General features: G+C 34.7%; 1 protein-coding gene and 1 pseudogene across 1 annotated transcript; one reads left to right on the top strand and one right to left on the bottom strand.

The window, feature by feature from the left end:
- Positions 1 to 4,086: 4,086 nt before the first annotated feature.
- Positions 4,087 to 9,719, top strand: LOC116137312 (annotated as a pseudogene).
- An 837-nt stretch (positions 9,720 to 10,556) lies between these two features.
- LOC116137238 (S-adenosylmethionine synthase) lies at positions 10,557 to 12,601 on the bottom strand. Its single transcript, XM_031422922.1, has 2 exons — positions 12,551 to 12,601; positions 10,557 to 12,110 (listed from the first exon to the last, which is right to left on the bottom strand). Exon 2 carries the CDS (start codon positions 12,095 to 12,097, stop codon positions 10,916 to 10,918), a length of 1,182 nt encoding a protein of 393 aa, XP_031278782.1. The 5' UTR covers positions 12,098 to 12,110; positions 12,551 to 12,601; the 3' UTR covers positions 10,557 to 10,915.
- Positions 12,602 to 20,562: the final 7,961 nt, after the last annotated feature.

The raw sequence follows: 20,562 nt of genomic DNA, 5'->3' as shown, positions 1-20,562 counted from the left end.
CTAAAATTGGCAGAGTCACAAATTAAGATTTTTTTGTCAAATTTGGGAGTTTTCGATTTAGGGAAGTTCTTTACCTGTAGGGTCCTGAATCTTGAGTCTTCGATTCAATTCTTGAACACCAGAGGTCGATTTCAGTCTCAAATGGTCAAATCAAAGAAAGTCAGTCAAGATCAAGGTAGTGAATCTTTAGGGTTTGTTGCTGAACAAAACGATGAGCACTACCACACGTGTAGAGATATCCCAGTACAATAGGAAGGTTGATTTCAATACCTGGAAGAAGAAGATGAAGGCTCTTCTATCTCACAATAAGGTGGGAATAGCATTGGAGAAGGATGCAACCAAGTGGTCTGAAGAACAGGTGAAAAAGAAAGCAAAGATAGACGAAGAAGCATACAACCTGATCATCATGAACTTATCTAACAACATTCTATGAAAGGTAAATGGTTTGGACACACCGATCGAACTTTGGGGTAAACTCGAAACTTTATATGCATTACGATCTGCTCCTAATTTAGCTTTTTGAAAGCTGCCCTGTTTTCTTACAAAATGGATGTTTCTAAGTCATTAGAAGAAAATCTAGATGAATTCCTAAAAATGACATTGGTACTAAAAGGAACTGATCAGGAATTAGGGGATTCGAGTCGCAATGATTTTATTAAATTCGTTACTTGATGAATACTTAGTGGTAAAGAATGCATTGCAGTACACTGGAACTGTTCCCAGTGTTGATTTGATAATAGCAAGGTTGAAATCTAGAGAACTTAAGTTGAAAATTCTAAAAAGAAATAGGAATAATCTCTTTATGAAGGGCAGACCAGATGTTGGACACTTAGGAAAAGAGAGTGGAAAGAATATCCGACAAGATGTAGGTTTAAGGAATAAGAAGAAAGGGAAAGCCTATAACAATAAACCTAAATCAGAGACAAGAAAATGTTTTTACTGTAATAAGCCTGGACACTGTCACGCCCGAGGATCCACACAGGAATGTCTCTCGGTGCCCACACAGGTACGTGACTCACAAAGTACTGTCCCCCCCCCCCCCCCCCCCCCCCCCAAGGGATTTCTTTCGCCTCCCCCATGGCTCGAACCCAAGACCAAGGGGCTATAGTCATTTGGGAAGCATGGTGAGTACCATCAGGCCAGCTGGCCTGATGGTACTCACCATGCTTCCCAATTGACTATAGCACCTTGGTCTTGGGTTCGAGTGGTGGGGGGAGGCGAAAGAAATCCCTTAAGGGGGGGGACAGTACTTTGTGAGTCACGTACCTGTGTGGGCACCGAGAGACATTCCTGTGTAGATCCTCGGGCGTGACAAGCTGGCCTGATGGTACTCACCATGCTTCCCAATTGACTATAGCACCTTGGTCTTGGGTTCGAGTGGTGGGGGGAGGCGAAAGAAATCCCTTAAGGGGGGGGACAGTACTTTGTGAGTCACGTACCTGGGTGGGCACTGAGAGACATTCCTGTGTGGATCCTCGGGCATGACAGACACGTTAAAAAGAACTATTATGATTGGATTAAGAAGTAAAAACAGCCTAGTACTGAGAGTAACATAGCATCCTCTAGTAATAGCATTGAGATTACTGAAGCACTCATTGTATCTAGTTCTGAAATTGCAAATGAATGGATGTTAGACTCAGGGTGTTCATTCCATATGAGTCCTAATAAAAGCTGGTTTCAAAATTTGATAAATGGTGAACCTAAAACTATTTTTATGGGTAATAACCACTCCTGTAGGGTCCAAGGTGTAGGAAATATCACCATTAGACTTAGTAGTGGTAAACTCATAATGTTAACAAGAGTAAGATATATACCTAAGCTTAAGCGTAACCTGATTTCATTGAGCACACTAGATGAAGCTGGTTGTAGCTATAGGGCTAAAAATGGTTGCATTTCTGTTTACAAGAATGATCAAATTTTGCTTGAAGGAGTTAAGAGGCATGGCTTATATATTCTGTGTGGTCAGTATTATCCAATGGCTGTTAATTCTGCTTTTATATCTACTAACATCTCTACTGCAGAGAAGTGGCACCTAAGGATGGTCCACATAGGCCAAACAGGTATGAATTCCCTTAAACAGCAGGGGTATTTCAGAAATGATAATGTTTCAGACCTTAGTTTCTATGAAACATGTGTCATGGGTAAACAGCACAGGTTGAGTTTCCCAAAAGGAACTCACCTGATTGTAAACTGTCTAGAATATTTACATGCTGATCTATGGGGTCCAGAGAGAGTCAAATCACATGGGGGAAATTGTTACTTCCTAGCAATAGTGGATGATTACAGTAGAAAGGTGTGGGTATACCTTCTTAGATCTACAGATGAGGCCCTAAGTAAGTTCAAGGGCTGGAAAACTTTGGTAGAAAACCAAGTGGAGAAAAAAGTAAAAGCCCTTAGAATAGATAATGGCTTGGAGTTCTGTAACATTAAGTTTGATATATATTGTAGAGACCAGGGAATTTTAAGACATATGAGAGTTAGAAGAACTCCCCAGCAAAATGGAGTTGCTGAGAGGATGAATAGGACCCTGTTAGAGAAGGTCAGGTGTCTTTTATTCACAGCTGGTCTGCCTAAGTCATTTTGGGGGGAGGCTTTAACCACTGCTGCCTATTTAGTGAATAGGTCACCCTCTAGTGCAACAGGTTTTAAATGCCCTAAAGAAAGATGGTCAGGAAGAAAACCATCCCTTAACCACGTAAAAGTTTTCGGATGTGCAGCTTATGCACACATCACAAATGGGAAATTGGAACCAAGGTCCCTCAGATGTGTGTTTTTAAGGTATCAAGATGGGAGCAAGGGATATAGGTTGTGGGAGAGAGATGCTCCAGGGATTAAGGTCATCATTAGTAGGGATATGGTCTTTAACAAGTGTGTGTTTCCTTGCAGGGTTACTAACACTAATATAGGTACCTCAAGCCATCAAGTGGAAAACTCACATCAAACCGAGAGTACTCAGTTTGAGGTAGAGTCAACCAACCAACAGGAACTTGAAACCACTACTGATGGACCAGAACCTGAACCTGAGCACCCACCTATTGATTTGACCATGATGGTGAAGGTGAGAATGAGGATAACATTGAGGATGCCCAACAAGAGGACTTGGCTCAATACCCACAAGCTATAAGACCCCTTGCAAGGTTCAGCTATGCTGATCTCATCTACACAGCACTGCTTGCTGGTGTAGAGATTTAGAGGACTGAACCTGATTCTTATGAGGATGTCATAAACTCAAAGGACAGCAAGAAATGGCTCACTGCCATGAATAAGGAGATTGATTCCCTAAGGCAGAACAAAACCTAGACTTTGGTTTCAAAACCCAAAGACAAAAAGCTAGTGGAATGCAAATGGTTGTATAAGCAAAAGAAGGGCATCAACAAGTCTGACCCACCAAGATACAAGGCCAAGTTGGTGGCCAAAGGCTACACACAAAAGGCACGTATCGACTTTACCAAAATTTTCTCACCTGTTGTTAAATTTAAAACTATAAGGTTGATGTTATCTATAGTGGCACATTATGATCTAGAGTTAGAGCAGTTAGATGAAAAAACCACATTTTTGCATGGGGAATTAGAAGAGTAGATTTATATGAGTCAACCTGTAGGGTTTAGGGATAAATACCTTCCTAACCATGTATGTTTGTTGCATAAATCTTTGTATAGACTGAAACGATCCCCTAGGTAGTGATACAAGAGATTTGACTCTTTCATAGTGGGTATAGGTTTCACTAGGAGTGATTATGATAATTGTTTCTATTTTGCATGTGTTGATAACAATCCTATATATCTGCTCATGTATGTTGATGACATGCTATTAATTAGTAAATCCAATGCCCATATTGATGAATTGAAGGGAAAATTGAATGTTGAATTTGACATGAAGGATTTAGGCTGTACAAAGTAGATATTAGGAATGCTAATAGAAAGAAATAGGAAAAATTATAGCTTAAAACTCCATCAATTGCCTTACCTACAGAAACTAATGCTAAAGTTTGGAATGAATGACTAAATGTGCCACCATGCCCCTAGCTAGCCATTTCATCCTTAGTAAGGCTTAAAGCCCAAAAAAACTGAAGTCGAAATGTTAAAGATGGAATCTATACCGTATGCAAATGCAATAGGCTCTGTCATGTATGCTATGATTAGTACAAGGCCTGACTTATCCTATTCAATATCCCTGTTAAGTAGGTTCATGTCAAACCCTGGATGTGAACACTAAAGTGCTTTAAAATGGCTTCTTAGATACATTAGAAGCATTATGCATGTTGGTTTGAATTTTTGTAAAAGAAACTCTTCACTTGATCTGGTTGGGTATGTAGACTCTGATTTTGCAGGTGATATGGATTCAAAGAAGTCCACAACAGCCTACCATTTTACCTTGGGAGGAAACTGTATTAGTTGGAAGTCTCAGTTACAGCCACTGGTAGCACTGTCCACAACTGAAGCAGAATATGTGGTTGTAACTGATGCATTCAAAGAAGCCATATCGCTTCAAGGATTCTTGAGAGAGGCCAAGCTACTGAATGGAATAGTGATTGTCTATTCAGATAGTCAGAGTGTCATTCACTTGGGAAAGAATCTCGTATACCATGAGAGGACCAAACACGTAGATGTAAGGTACCATATTGTAAGGGATATGATCTCAAAAAAAGAGGTGAACCTTATGAAGATCCCCACTGAATAAAAATAACCCTGCAGACATGGGAACCAAGGTGTAACACTTGCAAAGTTCAAGCATTGCTTGAACTTATTGCATGTGGAATAACCAATTAGAGCTAAGAAGGAATATGGAAAATACTTGCTGCACTGAAGAAGAGTCTACTAGAGAACCAGCCATAGACTTCAAGGTGGAGATTGTTAAATGGTGATGAAGTCTGCGACACCGTTTAAAGCCAAGTGAAACGCTTCCATTTTGTTTAGTAAACTCAAATTAATGTCAGCCCTTCGATGAATGCAAGATCTGATGGCTCCAGTTCACTCAGCAGTCAACGGTATAAAAGACCCTTTGTTTTGTCATTTTACGCGACAGTCTCAATTTTTCTCCCTTTGTAAAATGCGATTGTAACCTGGTTATTAGGGTTTGTCACTCGATTGTTCTTCTTGTGTGAATCTGCCTAGACTCTTGTTGAGGGTTGTGAGTTCCTTCAAGGGTAGTGAGTTCTCTAGTGATTGTTCAGGTTTGCAGTGTAAAAGGGGAAAGGTGAGTGAATGTTTGTGTTGATTGCAGTGAGTGTGGTTTGATTGTAATCTGTAACATTGAGGCTTTAATCATAGTGCAACGAGTCTCCGGATTCTGGAGCTCAACGTGGACGTAGCTTGTTCGATATTGAACAAGTGAACCACAGTATATTGTGGTGTTGATTCTTGATTCTTTACTATTGGTTTGTGTTGGAGTAATTGGTGTTTAGGTTTGAGCAATTAGGCTTAGTTTACAACAAAAGATTTTAAGTTAATTCAATGCACGAATCAGGAAAATAAGGTCACATAACCCAGAATTAATGTTATCTTGGTGCATAAGTTTTTAATTAGCTCAATGGTTTCACAGTTGGATGAGAGGGACTATAGGAAGTTCTGAATCACTTTTTGCTTTTGTCTGTCAAATTTTTGACAATAGGTCACAAGGGAAACACTTGATTTTTTCTGCTCGTTGTCAGGGCATTGGAACCCGAGCAGGTAAATCTCCTTGACTGACAGCTTTATGTTAAACTTGAATGTAACATTCAATTTATGATAATAGTAATAAAAAGTGAAAGTTTTTTTTTAATCTGTGAAGAGCTTATGTCTCAGTTTGAGGGAGAAGCAGGCAGGAATTGTCCCAGATCCAGATATAGATACTTATAGGAAGATAAGCAAGAGCTTCCCTGTAATTTTCTTTTTCCTCCCGATAATGAGTTGAGTTATTTGTGCATCGTGATAGGCCTATCGCAATTGTGAAGTTATGCATAGCAATGTTGATGATTATATTTTGTTGTTACAGGCAATTCCTGTCAGAGGACTAGAAGAAAATCTTCAAACAGATTACATTTTAAAAGTATTTTAATTAATAGAGCTGAAATCATATTTCTTTGTCAAATTCATATAATGCTTTCTCATTTAGTAGGCCTGCTGCTTTCTTTGCTTCTCAGATTCTTGGCCTTGATATCTGCGCCGACACAATGGTAGGAGATGCTATGAGAAGTGGTGTTTCTGGAGGTCAGAGAACAAGGTTGACAACAGGTACTGATGCCAAGATCAGATTTGGGACAATGGAGGGTGTTCTTTTGTTTTTCAATAAATCTAATCTTCAGATGAAATTTTAACAAAGAAATTACTCAAATTCTGCAGAGGAGATTATAGTAGGTCCGATGAACACATTGTTTATGGATGAAATAACAAATGGTTTAGACATTTCTACCACATTTCAGATTGTTGCTTGTCTTCAACAGCTGGTGCATATCACTGATGCAACCATAGTGGTAACTTCTTCAACCATCACCAGAAACCTTTGACCTCTTTGATGACCTTATATTATTGGCAGAGGGGAAAATTGTGTATCATGGTCCGCGTGAAAGTGTTCTAGAATTTTTTGAGGGATGTGGTTTCAGGTGTCCCGAAAGGAAAGCAATTGCAGACTTCCTCCAGGAGTTAAGTGCATATCTAGAAGAAAAGCCAAGGACTACTAATAAAGGATCCCCCAAAGGTTCTGCTCCTAGTGCTATCATTTCAGTTCATAGTGCTTCAAGATTCAGCTCCTTGGATCTAATTAACAATTTGATTGGTTTCTTGTATATTTTCAATCAACAGGCAGGATGGTCTTGCCTTTTGAACCGTTAGCAATTACATTTCAGGATGTGAATTACTACGTTGACACCCCTGTGGTAACTAATCCTGCAGATACATTATTTCCTGTAACATCCAGATCGTTGAAGGATATTCTGAGCCATAATGTTTTTGTTTTCTTTTGTAATGTTGTTCACAGGCGATGAAAAAACGTGGATTTGCTCAGAAACGATTGCAACTTCTCCGTAATATCACAGGCACATTTAGACCTGGTGTTCTTGCAGCATTGATGCGGGTTAGTGGAGCCGGAAAAACTACTCTTCTTGATGTTCTTGCTGGGAGAAAAACAAATGGCTACATTGAGGGTGAAATAAAAATCAATGGTTATCCAAAAGTTCAAGAAACATTTGCTAGGATTTCAGGTTATTGTGAACAAACTGGTATACATTCTCCACAAATCACTGTAGAAGAATCTCTGCTTGGCTGCGTCTGGATCCGCAGATTGACTCAAAAACCAAGACTTTCAGACTATATTTGTGACATCTGGTGTTTGTCTTGTATACATTCTTGAGATGACTTGTACTGAGGCTGCGGTAAAACATTGTCTACAGGAATTTGTGAATGTAGTCCTTGAAATAATTAGAGCTCGATGGAATCAGGGATTCCTTGGTTGGCATACCTGGTCTTAGTGGTCTATCAATTGAGTGATCGACTAACAATAGCTGTAGAGCTTGTTGCTAATCCCTCTGCAATTTTCATGGATGAACCTACAACCGGTCTAGAAGCAAGATCAGGAGCTATTGTCATGCGGGCTGTGGAGAATGTCGCTAATACTGGAAGAACAATTAACTGCACCATCCACCAGCCAAGCACACACATATTTGAAGCATTTGATGCTGTAAAACTTTATTTTTCTTTGAAAGGCTACCACTCTGATCATGATAAATAGCATAAAATGGTTAATACAGACAATGTCATAAATATATTGATTGCGTTCTAAATCAATAGAATGAAGATGCATCATTTTCAAAATATAAGTTGCTTCGACCAAGTTTAGTTGATTCTATGATCCTATAATTGTGACTGCAGTTGGTTCTTTTGAAATCCGGTGGGCATGTAATCTACTGTGGAGAATTAGGACAACACTCATATAAAGTAATTGAATATTTTGAGGTTACTTCTTCAAAATGCTGGCACCTGTTTAAAGCCCTCCCATTCTCTCCATTTTTTTATATAAATACTAATAGAATCCTTCTAATGATATTGAACTATACAACTCTTGTCATATTTAACAGAGTATAGCTGGAGTGCCAAAAATTAGAGATAACTATAATCCGGCAACATGGATTTTAGAAGTCACATCTGCATCTGCTGAAGCTGAACTTGGTGTAAAATTTTAATTACACGAATTGTAGGAATAACAAAGAGCATGCAAAGCAGTTGAGTACTCCACCACCTGGTTCAAGAGATCTGCACTTTCCAACTTCCTTTGCACAGAGTGGTTGGAGACAATTCAAATCTTCCCTATGGAAGCAAAACTTGTCTTACTGGAGAAGTCCTTAATATAATTTGATGCATCTGTTGCAAACATTTTTTGCGTCTTTGCTTTTTGGTGCAATGTATTGGAACCAAGGACAAGAATTGTAAGTTTATCTTCCTTTATTTTTCTTCAAAATACAAGTACATCCTAGGAGTTCAGCAACACTGAAGTTAGGTTGCATTATAGAATAGTCAATGCGGTTTAGATACTAAATAAGCCGTTGACATCAGATAAAAAAAAAAATTTCTAAAGATTCATATTTTTATCTTCATTGGCCCAGAGTTTACGGATTGTATGACTTGTTTAAGTTTTCCAGAAATAACCAGCCCAATTTATTCAATCTGCTTGGTGGGGCGTGTAGTTCTGTGATCTTCTTTGGTGTAACTACATATTAGTATTACCGTATGTTTCAATGGAGTGATCTGTCATGTATCGAGAAAGATTTGCAGGGATGTACTCTCCGTGGGCATATGCAATATCACAGATACAGTTTTCTTGGGAACTATTAAGTTCATTGAGTGTCAATGTATCATGCATCAGCTATATTTTCTGCTAACATATGCTTAGTCAAGTTTACTGCACTTTTTTTCATGCCTGAACCTCCTCCAGAATATCGCCGCCTTAGCTGTACTGTAACTCGTAACAGTTCAGCAGATATGCTCTATCAAGTTTACTGCACTTTTTTTCATGCCTGAACCTTCTCCAGAACATCGCCGCCTTAGCTGTACTGTAACTTGTAACAGTTCCTTTTCGTCATAATCAAAATTGAGCTGCTTATTTGTTTGTGATAACCTTCTTATGATTTTGCAGGTGATAATTGAGATTCCTTATGTACTTACCCAGACAATTATATTTGCGGTCATCACATATCCGATGATAGGATATCACACATCAGCATACAAAATCTTTTGGTACTTCTATAGTTCTATGCAATGTTTTGCACACTGCTGTACTATACTTATTTTGGAATGATGCTTATAGCTGTAACACCGAACTTCATGGTAGCTGCAATTGTAACCACAGCCTCCTCCTGCATGTTCAATCTGTTCTCGGGGTTCTTCGTCCTTAAACCGGTACAAGCACAAAACCCTTTAACCCTTCTTAAAGTCTTTACAGGTCAAAACGGAGAGAGTAAACGGGTAATGTTAATTTTGCTGCATGTGCCAAAGTGGTGGCTGTGGTTCTACTACTTAATGCCAACATCTTGGACAATAAATGGTATGCTCCCTTCCCAGCATGGAGATGTACAAAAAGAAGTTCTGGTATTCGGCAAAAACAAAAGAGTATCTGCCTTCTTAGAAGATTATTTCGGGTTTCATCATGATCGCTTAGCTGTTACCGTGATTGTTCTTGCCGTCTTCCCCATAGCTTTTGCTTCTCTGTTTGCATATATTACAGAGAAGTTGAATTTCCAGAAGAGGTGAATAACTCAGAAACTTTTCATTAAGCAGGTAAATTTTACAGACACAATAAGCCTCTTATAATTGTATCTTGTGTCCTGATCCTACAAGTATTGGGTCATGAAATTGAAAATTTTAAATCTTAAAATAACAGAGATGTCCTGGAGAGTCTTCTTTAGCCGGCATACTTAAAATATTAAGCAATCCAATCCCTTTTTCAACTTTCCCTTCCCATAATTTTTTTTGCTATATTTCATTCTTTTTCATAGTTCTTTTTTTAATGGACACAATGAACAAGAATGAGGTATCTCATACAATTTTGCAATAAACGCCCAAAGAACAAAAAAAAAAAAAAAACTAATTTTCTCCCACAAAATACAAATGTTTCCTCCTTTATCTCTTCAAAGATTTGACTATTTCTTTGATGTCAACCGTAAATCACCCAGGAAAAAGACTACCACCCAGAAAAAGATTGGACTATTTCTTTCAGGCCAACTCCAAATCACCCAGAAAAAAGTTAAAAGGCACATTCTGTAGAATCTTTTTCTTGTTTACTTTACTAGAAGTTTGTAACGTTCTCCATAAAAAAAGGCAATCAATACAATTTTTGCTTCAGTGCGAAGTTATTCCAAGTATATAACCCATAAATGTAATCCATTCTATTAAACTAATTTCGCTCTCTTTACTCAGGTTATTACGAGTAATTGATGTTACAAAAGTTACAACCACTAATTGAGAGGAAGAGCTGACCGAAAAAGCTGGATAACCACACTTGTAATCTATGTCATTTAATACTGATAACCATTTAGCTCCAAAATGGTAATGCGTGAATATTATAAAATAAGCTAAAATGGAAGCAAATGTATATCAATAATCATATTATTATTACATTGTCAACAAAGAAATGCATTAATAATAATAACATCAATACTGCTGCAGAACTGAACCTTTCTAGCTCCCTATTACATTTCCTATCAATCTCATATGGGTATCAATCAAGGCAGCTCTCTCTAAATTTTTCATTGACCACATATATCTTTTTTGTATACATATGGCACAGGCATATAAAAGAAAAAACAATTTTAAAATAAAAAAATTACAAACAAAAAATAACACAATGACACCAAAACAATATAGCAAACTCTTCAGTTAAGCTGCAAGTGCAGTGAATAAGCATGGCATATTATTGACCACCTCAAAGTATTGAAATGCACACTTTTTTACTCTTGGGGTTTCTCCCACTTGAGGGGCTTCACAACCTCCCATGTGAAGTCAGGGTCCTCCCTTCCAAAATGCCCGTATGCGGCAGTCTTCAAAAACCTGCTGTTGCCACCCCTCTTCAGATCCAGGTTAATGGCAATCATACCAGGCCTGAAATCAAAGTTCTCCTTGACAATCTTGAGAATCTCCTTGTCTGGAATCTTTCCAGTTCCATATGTGTCGACAAAGACGGAAAGGGGTTCAGGTACACCGATGGCATATGAGACCTGGACAATGCACCGGCGAGCAAGTCCACTGGCAACAATACTCTTAGCTGCCTGCCTGACAATGTAAGCTCCACTTCTGTCCACCTTGGTTGGATCCTTCCCAGAGAATGCACCACCACCATGAGCTCCCCAACCACCATAGGTATCAATAATGATCTTACGGCCAGTTAGACCAGCATCACCATGAGGCCCACCAATAACAAAACGACCTGAAGGATTAAGATGGAAGATGGTCTTCTCATCGAGGTACTTCTCCGGGATAACAGGCTTAATAACATGCTCTTTCAAATCAGCAGCAATTTCGTCATTAGTAACAGTTTCATCATGCTGTGTAGAGATCAAAACTGTGTGCACACGAACTGGAACCATTGCACCCTTGTCATTGTAATACTCAACAGTGACTTGGGTCTTCCCATCAGGTCTCAACCATGGGCAAGTTCCATTCTTGCGAACCTCAGTAAGACGAGCACCAAGCTTGGTAGCAAGAACATGACTGAGAGGCATAAGCTCAGGTGTCTCGTCAGTTGCATAACCAAACATATGACCTTGGTCACCAGCACCGATTTCCTCAGGACGTTTGGTGAGATGACCGTGGACACCCTGAGCGATATCAGGGCTCTGTTGTTCAATGCAAACTAAAACTTTACAATTATCAGCATCCAAACCAACATCATCAGAAACAAAACCGATGTTACGACAAGTGTTACGAACAATCTTTTCATAGTCTACATTAGCCTTGGTTGTGATTTCACCAAAAACCATAACCATGTTAGTCTTGCTGCAAGTTTCACAAGCAACTTTGCTATCAGGATCTTGTTCAAGACAAGCATCAAGAACTGCATCAGAAATCTGATCACACAGCTTGTCTGGGTGACCCTCGTTCACAGATTCAGATGTGAATAGAAAAGTCTCCATTTTTCTCCAAAATCTGCAAATCACACACCAAAATTTCAACAAAATTTCAACAAACTCAATAACCCACCAAAATAAACACCAGATCTCTCAAAACCAACACAACCCCACTTCACAAATCAACCCCATTCACTCAGATCTAAACAAAAGCCAACCAAAATTCGACACAAAATCCTAAATTTTCCCTTTTTAAACACACAAAACCGCCGTATTTATAAATTAAACATTAAATTAATATCGAAACAAGAGCAGCAAACTATGATTCCTTAATTTTATTAACACTCAACATGTAACTAATGCATTTAAAGAATCATACTCGCATTATCATCATATTAAAGTCATATTAAAAGTACCAAATTCAGATTATATTTACAATAAAGTTTAAAATTTTATTATAATAACGAAATCAAATCCGCATTGTGATAATAACAGGAGCTAAATAGAGGCAACGGGTACCTGTGAAAGAAAGCAGGGTAGAGAGAGATGAGAAGAGAAGGCGACACAAAAACTGCGTCGAAGGCGGAGGATTTATAGAGGAAGATGGGGTTTTTGGCCCAAAAAAAAAAAAAAAAAGAGTTCTAAACGTGTTGGATCTTGGTGGTTTCGGATTTGAGAGGGAGGAGTGAGAGCCGTTGGATCAGTGTGGATGGAGGGTTCAGATTTGATGGAGTCGGTGGGGGAAAACGACAGAATACACCGAATTCTGTGGGATTTCCATCGAATTAAATATCATTTGAATCCCTAATGTTTTGATTTGTAAATTAAAGTACTTAGAACCCAAAAGTTTACACCAAAAGGCCTAATGAAGCACACTAAGACCTATTAGGGATGGTCACTGAAGATTTACCCGATTATTAATTTCAAGGCTCCAAAAGATTAGTTAGAGTATACATAAACTGACTCGAACACCTCAATTATAAAAGTAAAAAAATAAAAGTATTACTTTTAAGTACAAGTAAAAGCTTATATTGGATTACAATTTCTTAGTATTGTTTTTTTTATATTTTTTAAAATATATAAACGACATGTAGTATTGTTTTAGATTTTTTGTTTGAAAATACATATGAAAAACAAAATAAAAGATTTGATTTATTTCTATTTTCTAAAAATATAATATTTGAGAATAAATACAGGGATATATTTGTAATCAATTATTATACTAAAATGAAATGCTATAACGAAGCAGTGAACAAAAATATAGAAAATGTTTTTATTATTTATGTGTTGTGTATTTTTCAATCATAAATATGAATTTTTATTATTATTATTAGCAAATCCATATATTACCTAACACGAGAGAATTTCTTTCAATTTATTATTTTACTCATACAAAATTTTAAGCGTGATTGTGCCTTTAATTTATATCAAAGTCAATATTATGTCATTAAATACAAAAAATAAGCAGCAAAATTGAAAACCCACTACATTGTAAACTAAACATTTCATATCATAAATTAATTTATAGTCACCCTAAAGTAAAGGACATTTATGGTAACTTTTGATACCCTAGGGGTTTTTAGTTAAAAATACAAATGTTTTGGACCTAAAGAAATCAAAGTTTATTGTTTACATATACGCGGTTTGACTGGTTAAGGGCACAGCCGGTTGATTGCTTCGGTTCACCAACCCCCGGTTTGTGATTTTTATTTATAAAAAAATTTAAAAAGTTGATTTGATGTTCAACAACTATTTTTTTTTTTTTTTTTTGATTCTTAGTTGATCTCTGTGACGTAATTAATTAATATAATCAATCTTGTAATAAATATTTTTCAGATAATAATTATTAAAATTCCATTAAAAATTTACTATTAGTTTGAAATCATCCCTATAAAATTATTTTTTTTTCTCTTTCAAATTTCGATTTATATTTTATTTTTAAAAAATACATTCACCCGTTACAAAATTTTCTAAAACATAATTAACTTCATTTCTAAAATTACCCTTTAAAATAAAAAAAAAAAAGAGTAAATTTTCACTATAGATTTATAGTATTAACTTTTTCGAACACTAAAAATGCACTTGCAACATTCAATAATAAACTGAAAAAAAAAAAAAAAAATAGACATCTCTTAAAGCTCCACAAAATTACTAGAAAAATAGATCTTTTTATACTCAAACCAGAAGTTAAAATCCAAATATATTCCGTTGGTTTATCAAGCAATTATCACTAAAATTTATGAGATCCAACGATAAACTTAAAGTAATTTTTCACTATCGACTAATGATAGATTTGTAATATTCAAAAAAAAAATATATATATATATATATATATCGACGTTTTTGAAAATTTTGTAAAATTTACTAGAAATGGCAGATAGATCTATATATATATAATGAAACTAGATCTTAAAAGCCAAAACATGTAATTTTAAATGCTCTGCCGACACTCTTGCAAGCTTTGCCAACGATGTTACTTCACATGGATGTGCTGACATGGAATCCAAGGGCTTTAAATTCCAACTTGAAAAAGGCCATTAAAGAATAAATTAAAGAAAAACGATCTCACTGAAGCAACCAAGCAAAAGATGGCCCATGCATATGCAAGCATGTTTCATATAATTAAATGAAATATCATTTTTTGCTTGGTTGATTTTTCACTCCCCATTGTTGTCTAATTTGGGGACCATTCATGTTGTTTTTTTTAATAATGTGTTAAAGACAATAGTTAGTGCGATTAGTGAGATTGGTCAATGAAAAAATATATTTAGTGGTCGTACTAATTGGGATGTTAACGGACACAAACTATCTAAACATTTTATTTCAATCGTCAATATATATTTTGATCGATTTTTCATAAAAGGGATAGTTATTCAAGGAATATTTAATTTGTAATTAAAAGTAAATATTATTATTTATATATTATAAAATTCATTAATGAAATGGTCCTATTCTCAATTGAGTAAATTGAGTGTATGCATGAAACTTGACTACCCACTAATTAAATAATTAAACTTATATTAATTTATATAAGAAGCCGCCAAATTAGTCTCCCATAAGCGGTGACATGGAATCCACTTATTTTCTTAATCCTGCCATTAACAATTAATTAAATTAAATTAATCATTCATTCATTGAAATTCATTTTTTTCTATCACTATCGTAATAAATTTATTTGTTTAAATTCAATATATTGATGACTTTAATATTGAAAAAATACTCGAAAATTTTAAAATACATTTAAAAAAGTCCCCGAAAAAATTGTTAATTACCGTTAAATTTAACAAAAGATAAAAAAAACCTCTTAATCAATAATTAAAATAAATAAATAAATAAAGTCCATAATCTTTAGTCCAGAATTCATGAGTCAATATGGTCATTAAAACAAAATATATAACTTAAATTTATAGTATAATATTAATTTAAATTCCTAACATTAATATTTAACTTAATTACAAAAGATTGGAGAAATGGAATCAATGAATTGGAGTCCAAATTAGAGTCACACTTAATAAAACAAAAGAATGGTTAATTATTTATGCTTGTTTAATTAATTAAGAATTGATTAAGTCAAAAGACGGTTCAACCCACGTTGAAATTTCGATAGGTTTGATGAAGAAATAAAATAAAAATGGAATTGAGTTATAATTTCAATGTTTGTAATTGATGGGGATCTTACACATTTCAATTATATGACAAATGTTGGAGGAAATATGAAGCAAATGAAAAACGTGTCAAATCTGGAAAAGGAGAAATTTCAATTTTCAACTACCAAATTACATAAGATGACCAAATTGATGGAGAAATGTTTCAGGCCACGTTTGTTTTTATATTATGAAAATTCTCTCACCTAACCTCCTCTTTTCCATTTCGACAAAGTAAAAATAAAAAAATAAAAATAAAGATATTAGGTAATACGGTCGTATTAATTACATAAGATGATTAAATTGATGGAGAAATAATGGTGCTAGACTTGATGGTTTTGTGTATTTTGACTATTTTTATCTTTGTTAATTTTTATTGAAATCAATTTTGATAAGGCATATGATTTCATGTTGTTGACGCTTGATTTTGGACGCCAACAACTCGCATGTAAAAAGCGCTAAGCAGACTTAGGAATCATACGTGATGGATCCATGAGATTTGAATATGGAGCTGAAATTATATATTTTGCAGAAAATATAAATAAAAGATTGGCAAGAGGGGTTTTTATAGTGGTTTGGATGCAACAAACGACTCCTACATCTACTGTTATTTTATTGATCTCTAACTATTTCTATGATATTACCTAGAATGCATACAAATATGAAGAAATACAGTATTTATAGAGAGAGAAAATTGAGCTCAAACTATGATTAGCTCTCATATGCCCAGCCCCCCTCTTCGGAAAGAGGAGTGCCAATTTATACACCCTTGCACTCAAATGTAATGAGTATTTTGCAAGTTCCCTTGACACATGGAAAGCTCTCATCCATTCATTTCTTTGAAATGAGATAAAGTTTATGTGAATATCTTTGAAGAGATATTGCCTTGGCAACATTTATTAGGCTGACATAAGCGCGATTTTTTAGGCATAACACATGTTAAATATGTCTTTTAAACAAACCTCTTATATTTTAGGAATTAAAATTAATAAAGTTAATTATATACGAGAATATTTCATTATCATTTGGGAAATTTGTTGAAAAAGGGCATAATAACATTTTTTTTCTTTAATATTTTTTTAAAAGAGAAAAAGCAATAGGAATGCTTTTTTCTAAAGCACTTTATTAGTATTTTTGTGGAGGTGAAGGTTTTACTTAAAGTACTCCAACGAAAAAAATTCTTTAAACATACCCTAAAATATTTTTTGTACATACACTTATAAATAAAATTTTTAAAAATTATTTTTTTGTAATTAATATATATATGTTGAGCCTTAATGTGTTTTGATATATCAAAACTAATCAAAAGATTGGTTTGAATCTAACAAAAATGCAAATGTATGACTAATGTCATAACCTAGGCAAATTGCATATTTTTCCTTAATGGAATGCCCGTTACCATCAGTTGAACGCCTCGTTCTTTCCTTTATAAATTTTCCAGGAAGCCATTAATTCTAAATGGAACAACATCGTTCCTATGCCCGTTCACGGCTATGCTATGTTTTCTGCTTCAAGTGATCAAGTTGTTCCAAATCAAACGACCAATATGAACGCTTTTTCACAACAAAACGACAAAGATGAACGTCCATTCAATATAGAACGACTAGGATGAGTGATCAAGCCGTTCCAAGCAAAACAACTAGAATGAATGTCCGTTCAATGAAGAACGACTAGGATGAACGTTCGTCTGTCGTGCTTGTTCCATAGTGAACGACATCATTCTACTCATCGTTCATGGCTCTAGAATCTTGACATAAGTTTGCTACGCCTATTCCAATCAAAGTCAAGATGTAGAATTAGAAGACTTAAGCTCAAATCAAATCTTGGGATTCAAGTACTAGACTTGAACGACCTCGATGAACGCTCGTTCCAAAATTCTTGAAGATCGTTTCATGAGGGAATGACATCGTTCCAACAAGCCATTCAAGGCTTTGGAAATTCTGGACTAAGATGTGCTAAAGATGGATGACCGTTCCAAGTGGCGGAACACTCATTCGCACTAGGGGAATGTCCCGTTCAAGATCTCGAAGTTAGCAAAAAAATGTCTATTAGTGTAAAAAACGACCGTTTGCAATGATGGAACACCTGTTCCTCCAGATTTTATAGCTCTGCAAAATTGCATTTAATGTAGCAGTGACTCTTTTCTCTATCTGAGTTAGTGAGATATGAATTCAATGTTTACTCCATCTAATAAACCTTCATCATATATTTATTGATAAATGAGGTGTCTCTTTTTAATTGTCTTTGTAAATATATATCCTCATTATATATATATAAAAGAGAGAGAGAGAGAGCATGGTGAAATTTGCTCTACACTTTCTTCCCAAAACCGTTTGATATGTTATAAGCTTAATTTTGAGGCGGGAAGAGGAAGCTTTTCCCTTGCCCCCGAACAAAAAATGGTTTGACATAGATCAAACATTAGCTTTTAGTGAAAATTAATATTTTTTTTCTAAACAAGAATTTATGTGTTTATTACATTTACGATTGAGCCCAGATAAATCACAACATGATTGATTATATAATTAGTTTTGTTGGCGACCTAAAAAATTTTCCTTTTAATACTTAATTTGACATTTAATTAAAATAATGTTATAATATATAAATCACTTTATTGTCATTGGATTGTTGTGTGCAAATCATATAGTGAATCTCCAACTTAAGTAAAGTGATCAAATTAGGAATTGCAATAGAATTAGATACTGCTTATTAAAAAACATTATATTAAATCATTAATCTATGATAAAAATATGAGAAATTAGGATTTTTATATGTATATGGGGTGTAAAAAGTATTGATAGTGAAAAATAAATTAAATTAAATATTAAACTTTTGATTGTAAAACAATCTTAATCCAAATGTAACCTTTTCCAACAGCTGGTTTCATTTCATGTAACCTTTTTGCTGTTTGTATAGACTTGTTGGTTTGGACTTACATTATGCTTAGCATCTTACAGGTCTTGTGGGTTTTGCTGGTCCAGGTAGTCTTTTGCTGGGTGCCCTAGGTTAATTCCTTGTGTGTAGCTGCTTAAGGGTTCTCTCCCTTTCTTTGTAATTCTTCATAATTTTTATAATTACCTTTTACCCAAAAGACAGTCGACGTTGAAACTACATCGAGCCGACGGTAGGTGGTGGTTACAGGGTTATGGAAGGGGATAGTGGCCGATGGAAGTCTAACAAAAATTTTAAAAGAAAATAAAAATAAACTGTATTTACCATTCCGTCCTTCTGCAAACGGAAAAGTTGGATGCATGGGTGAGAAATGTCGTTTTGAAACTTTTAAGATGGGAACTTGTTCACCCACAAAATTAAGTATTTCAAATTATATATTGCAAAATTATAGTGCAGTTTTGAAATAATACTCATAGTTTAAACTGAGGATCCCTAATTTGTTAAATTAATTGTCTCCTTAATTTAAAAAAAAAAAATTATTCCTACTAACTCTACCAGCTCTACTCAAAACACGGAAACAGACTATGATCTTTCCATTTTTGTCAATCCAACATTCATTTGTCAATATTAAACAAGAGAATAATACTTATCATGGTCTCCTAGCTATCATGTTTCACATGTTGTTTATCAATAAGACAATATTAACTCGTTACTGTAAACCCGATCTGGAACTTTCCAACATTAACTCTTAATTAATATATTAATTAACTCTAATACAACCACCACATGCTTAAAATAGTTACAGACATATAGTTGCATTTTGGGGATTTACTTTTGATTGGCTTTGGATAAATGTAGCCCACTTCCCAACCATTTTTTTCATTATTACACATATTTTAGCTTTTCCTGGTTTTCGATTTCTAATTAACAGTAAGTAGTAAATTAGTCATAACTTACTCAATAAAAATCTAATTGATGAGTAGTTTGAATCTTTGAAAACTAAAAAGAGAGAACTTTAATTTGATATATTATACGATGGATTTGGATAACTATAAACCTGATGCCAAACCATTAATTTTATCATCACAGACATAAAATCAATTCAATTTTAGTGATGACAAAGGAAAACAAATATCGATACGTAGTTTTAATTATATTTATTCTATCTCTTTTTGTTGATATTTTTTTATGTTACATACATATATCGAAAATATGTTGTTACTGAATATAACCAATTTTATTTGTATCACAAATATCATCTGATATTTGTTACCGAACCATATAGTTTTAGTAAACCATTTATAATATGATAAACCATTATTATTATCCTTAAAGGAAAACAAATATTGATATGTAGTTTTAATTGTAATTGCTCTATCTTTTTTTGTTGATATCCTTTTATGTTACATACATATGTCTTGAAAAAAAGGTTCTTGCTGAATATAACTAATTTCATTTATTTAACAAATATTAACTGATGTTTGATGTCCAACCATATAGCTTTATTAAACTATTTATTTTATCAACTGGAGTTTTACTGAGCAAGTTATAGTCAATTTACTACTGACTGTTCAGTGGCAACCAAAATGTGTGTGATGATAAAATGAATAGTTCGAAAATAGGGCTACAGTTATCAAAATTAAGCTTATAACATATTAAATTAAAGTCATTTATGTCTAGTTTTCAAAGATTCAAACCGCTCATCAATTGGATTTTTATGAAGCAAGTTATGACTAATTTACTATTAACTGTTCAGTAGAAATCGAGAAACAAGGGAAACCAAAATGTATGTAATAATAAAAGGAATGGTTTGGCAATGGAGCTACATTTATCTAAATTAAGCATATAATATTTCAATTTAAAAGCCCTATCTGTCTAGTTTCTAAATATTCAAACATCTCATCAATTGAATTTTTATTGAGCAAGTTATGGTCAATTTACTACTGACTGTTCAATGAAAGTAGAAATGTGTGTGATGATAAAAGGAATAGTTCA

Source organism: Pistacia vera, unplaced genomic scaffold (assembly GCF_008641045.1).
Source record: "Pistacia vera cultivar Batoury unplaced genomic scaffold, PisVer_v2 Contig1092, whole genome shotgun sequence".
NCBI classification, from domain to species: Eukaryota; Viridiplantae; Streptophyta; class Magnoliopsida; order Sapindales; family Anacardiaceae; genus Pistacia; species Pistacia vera.
The sequence above is the reverse complement of the archived record's forward strand: the minus strand, read 5'-3'. Positions and strand labels throughout refer to the sequence as shown.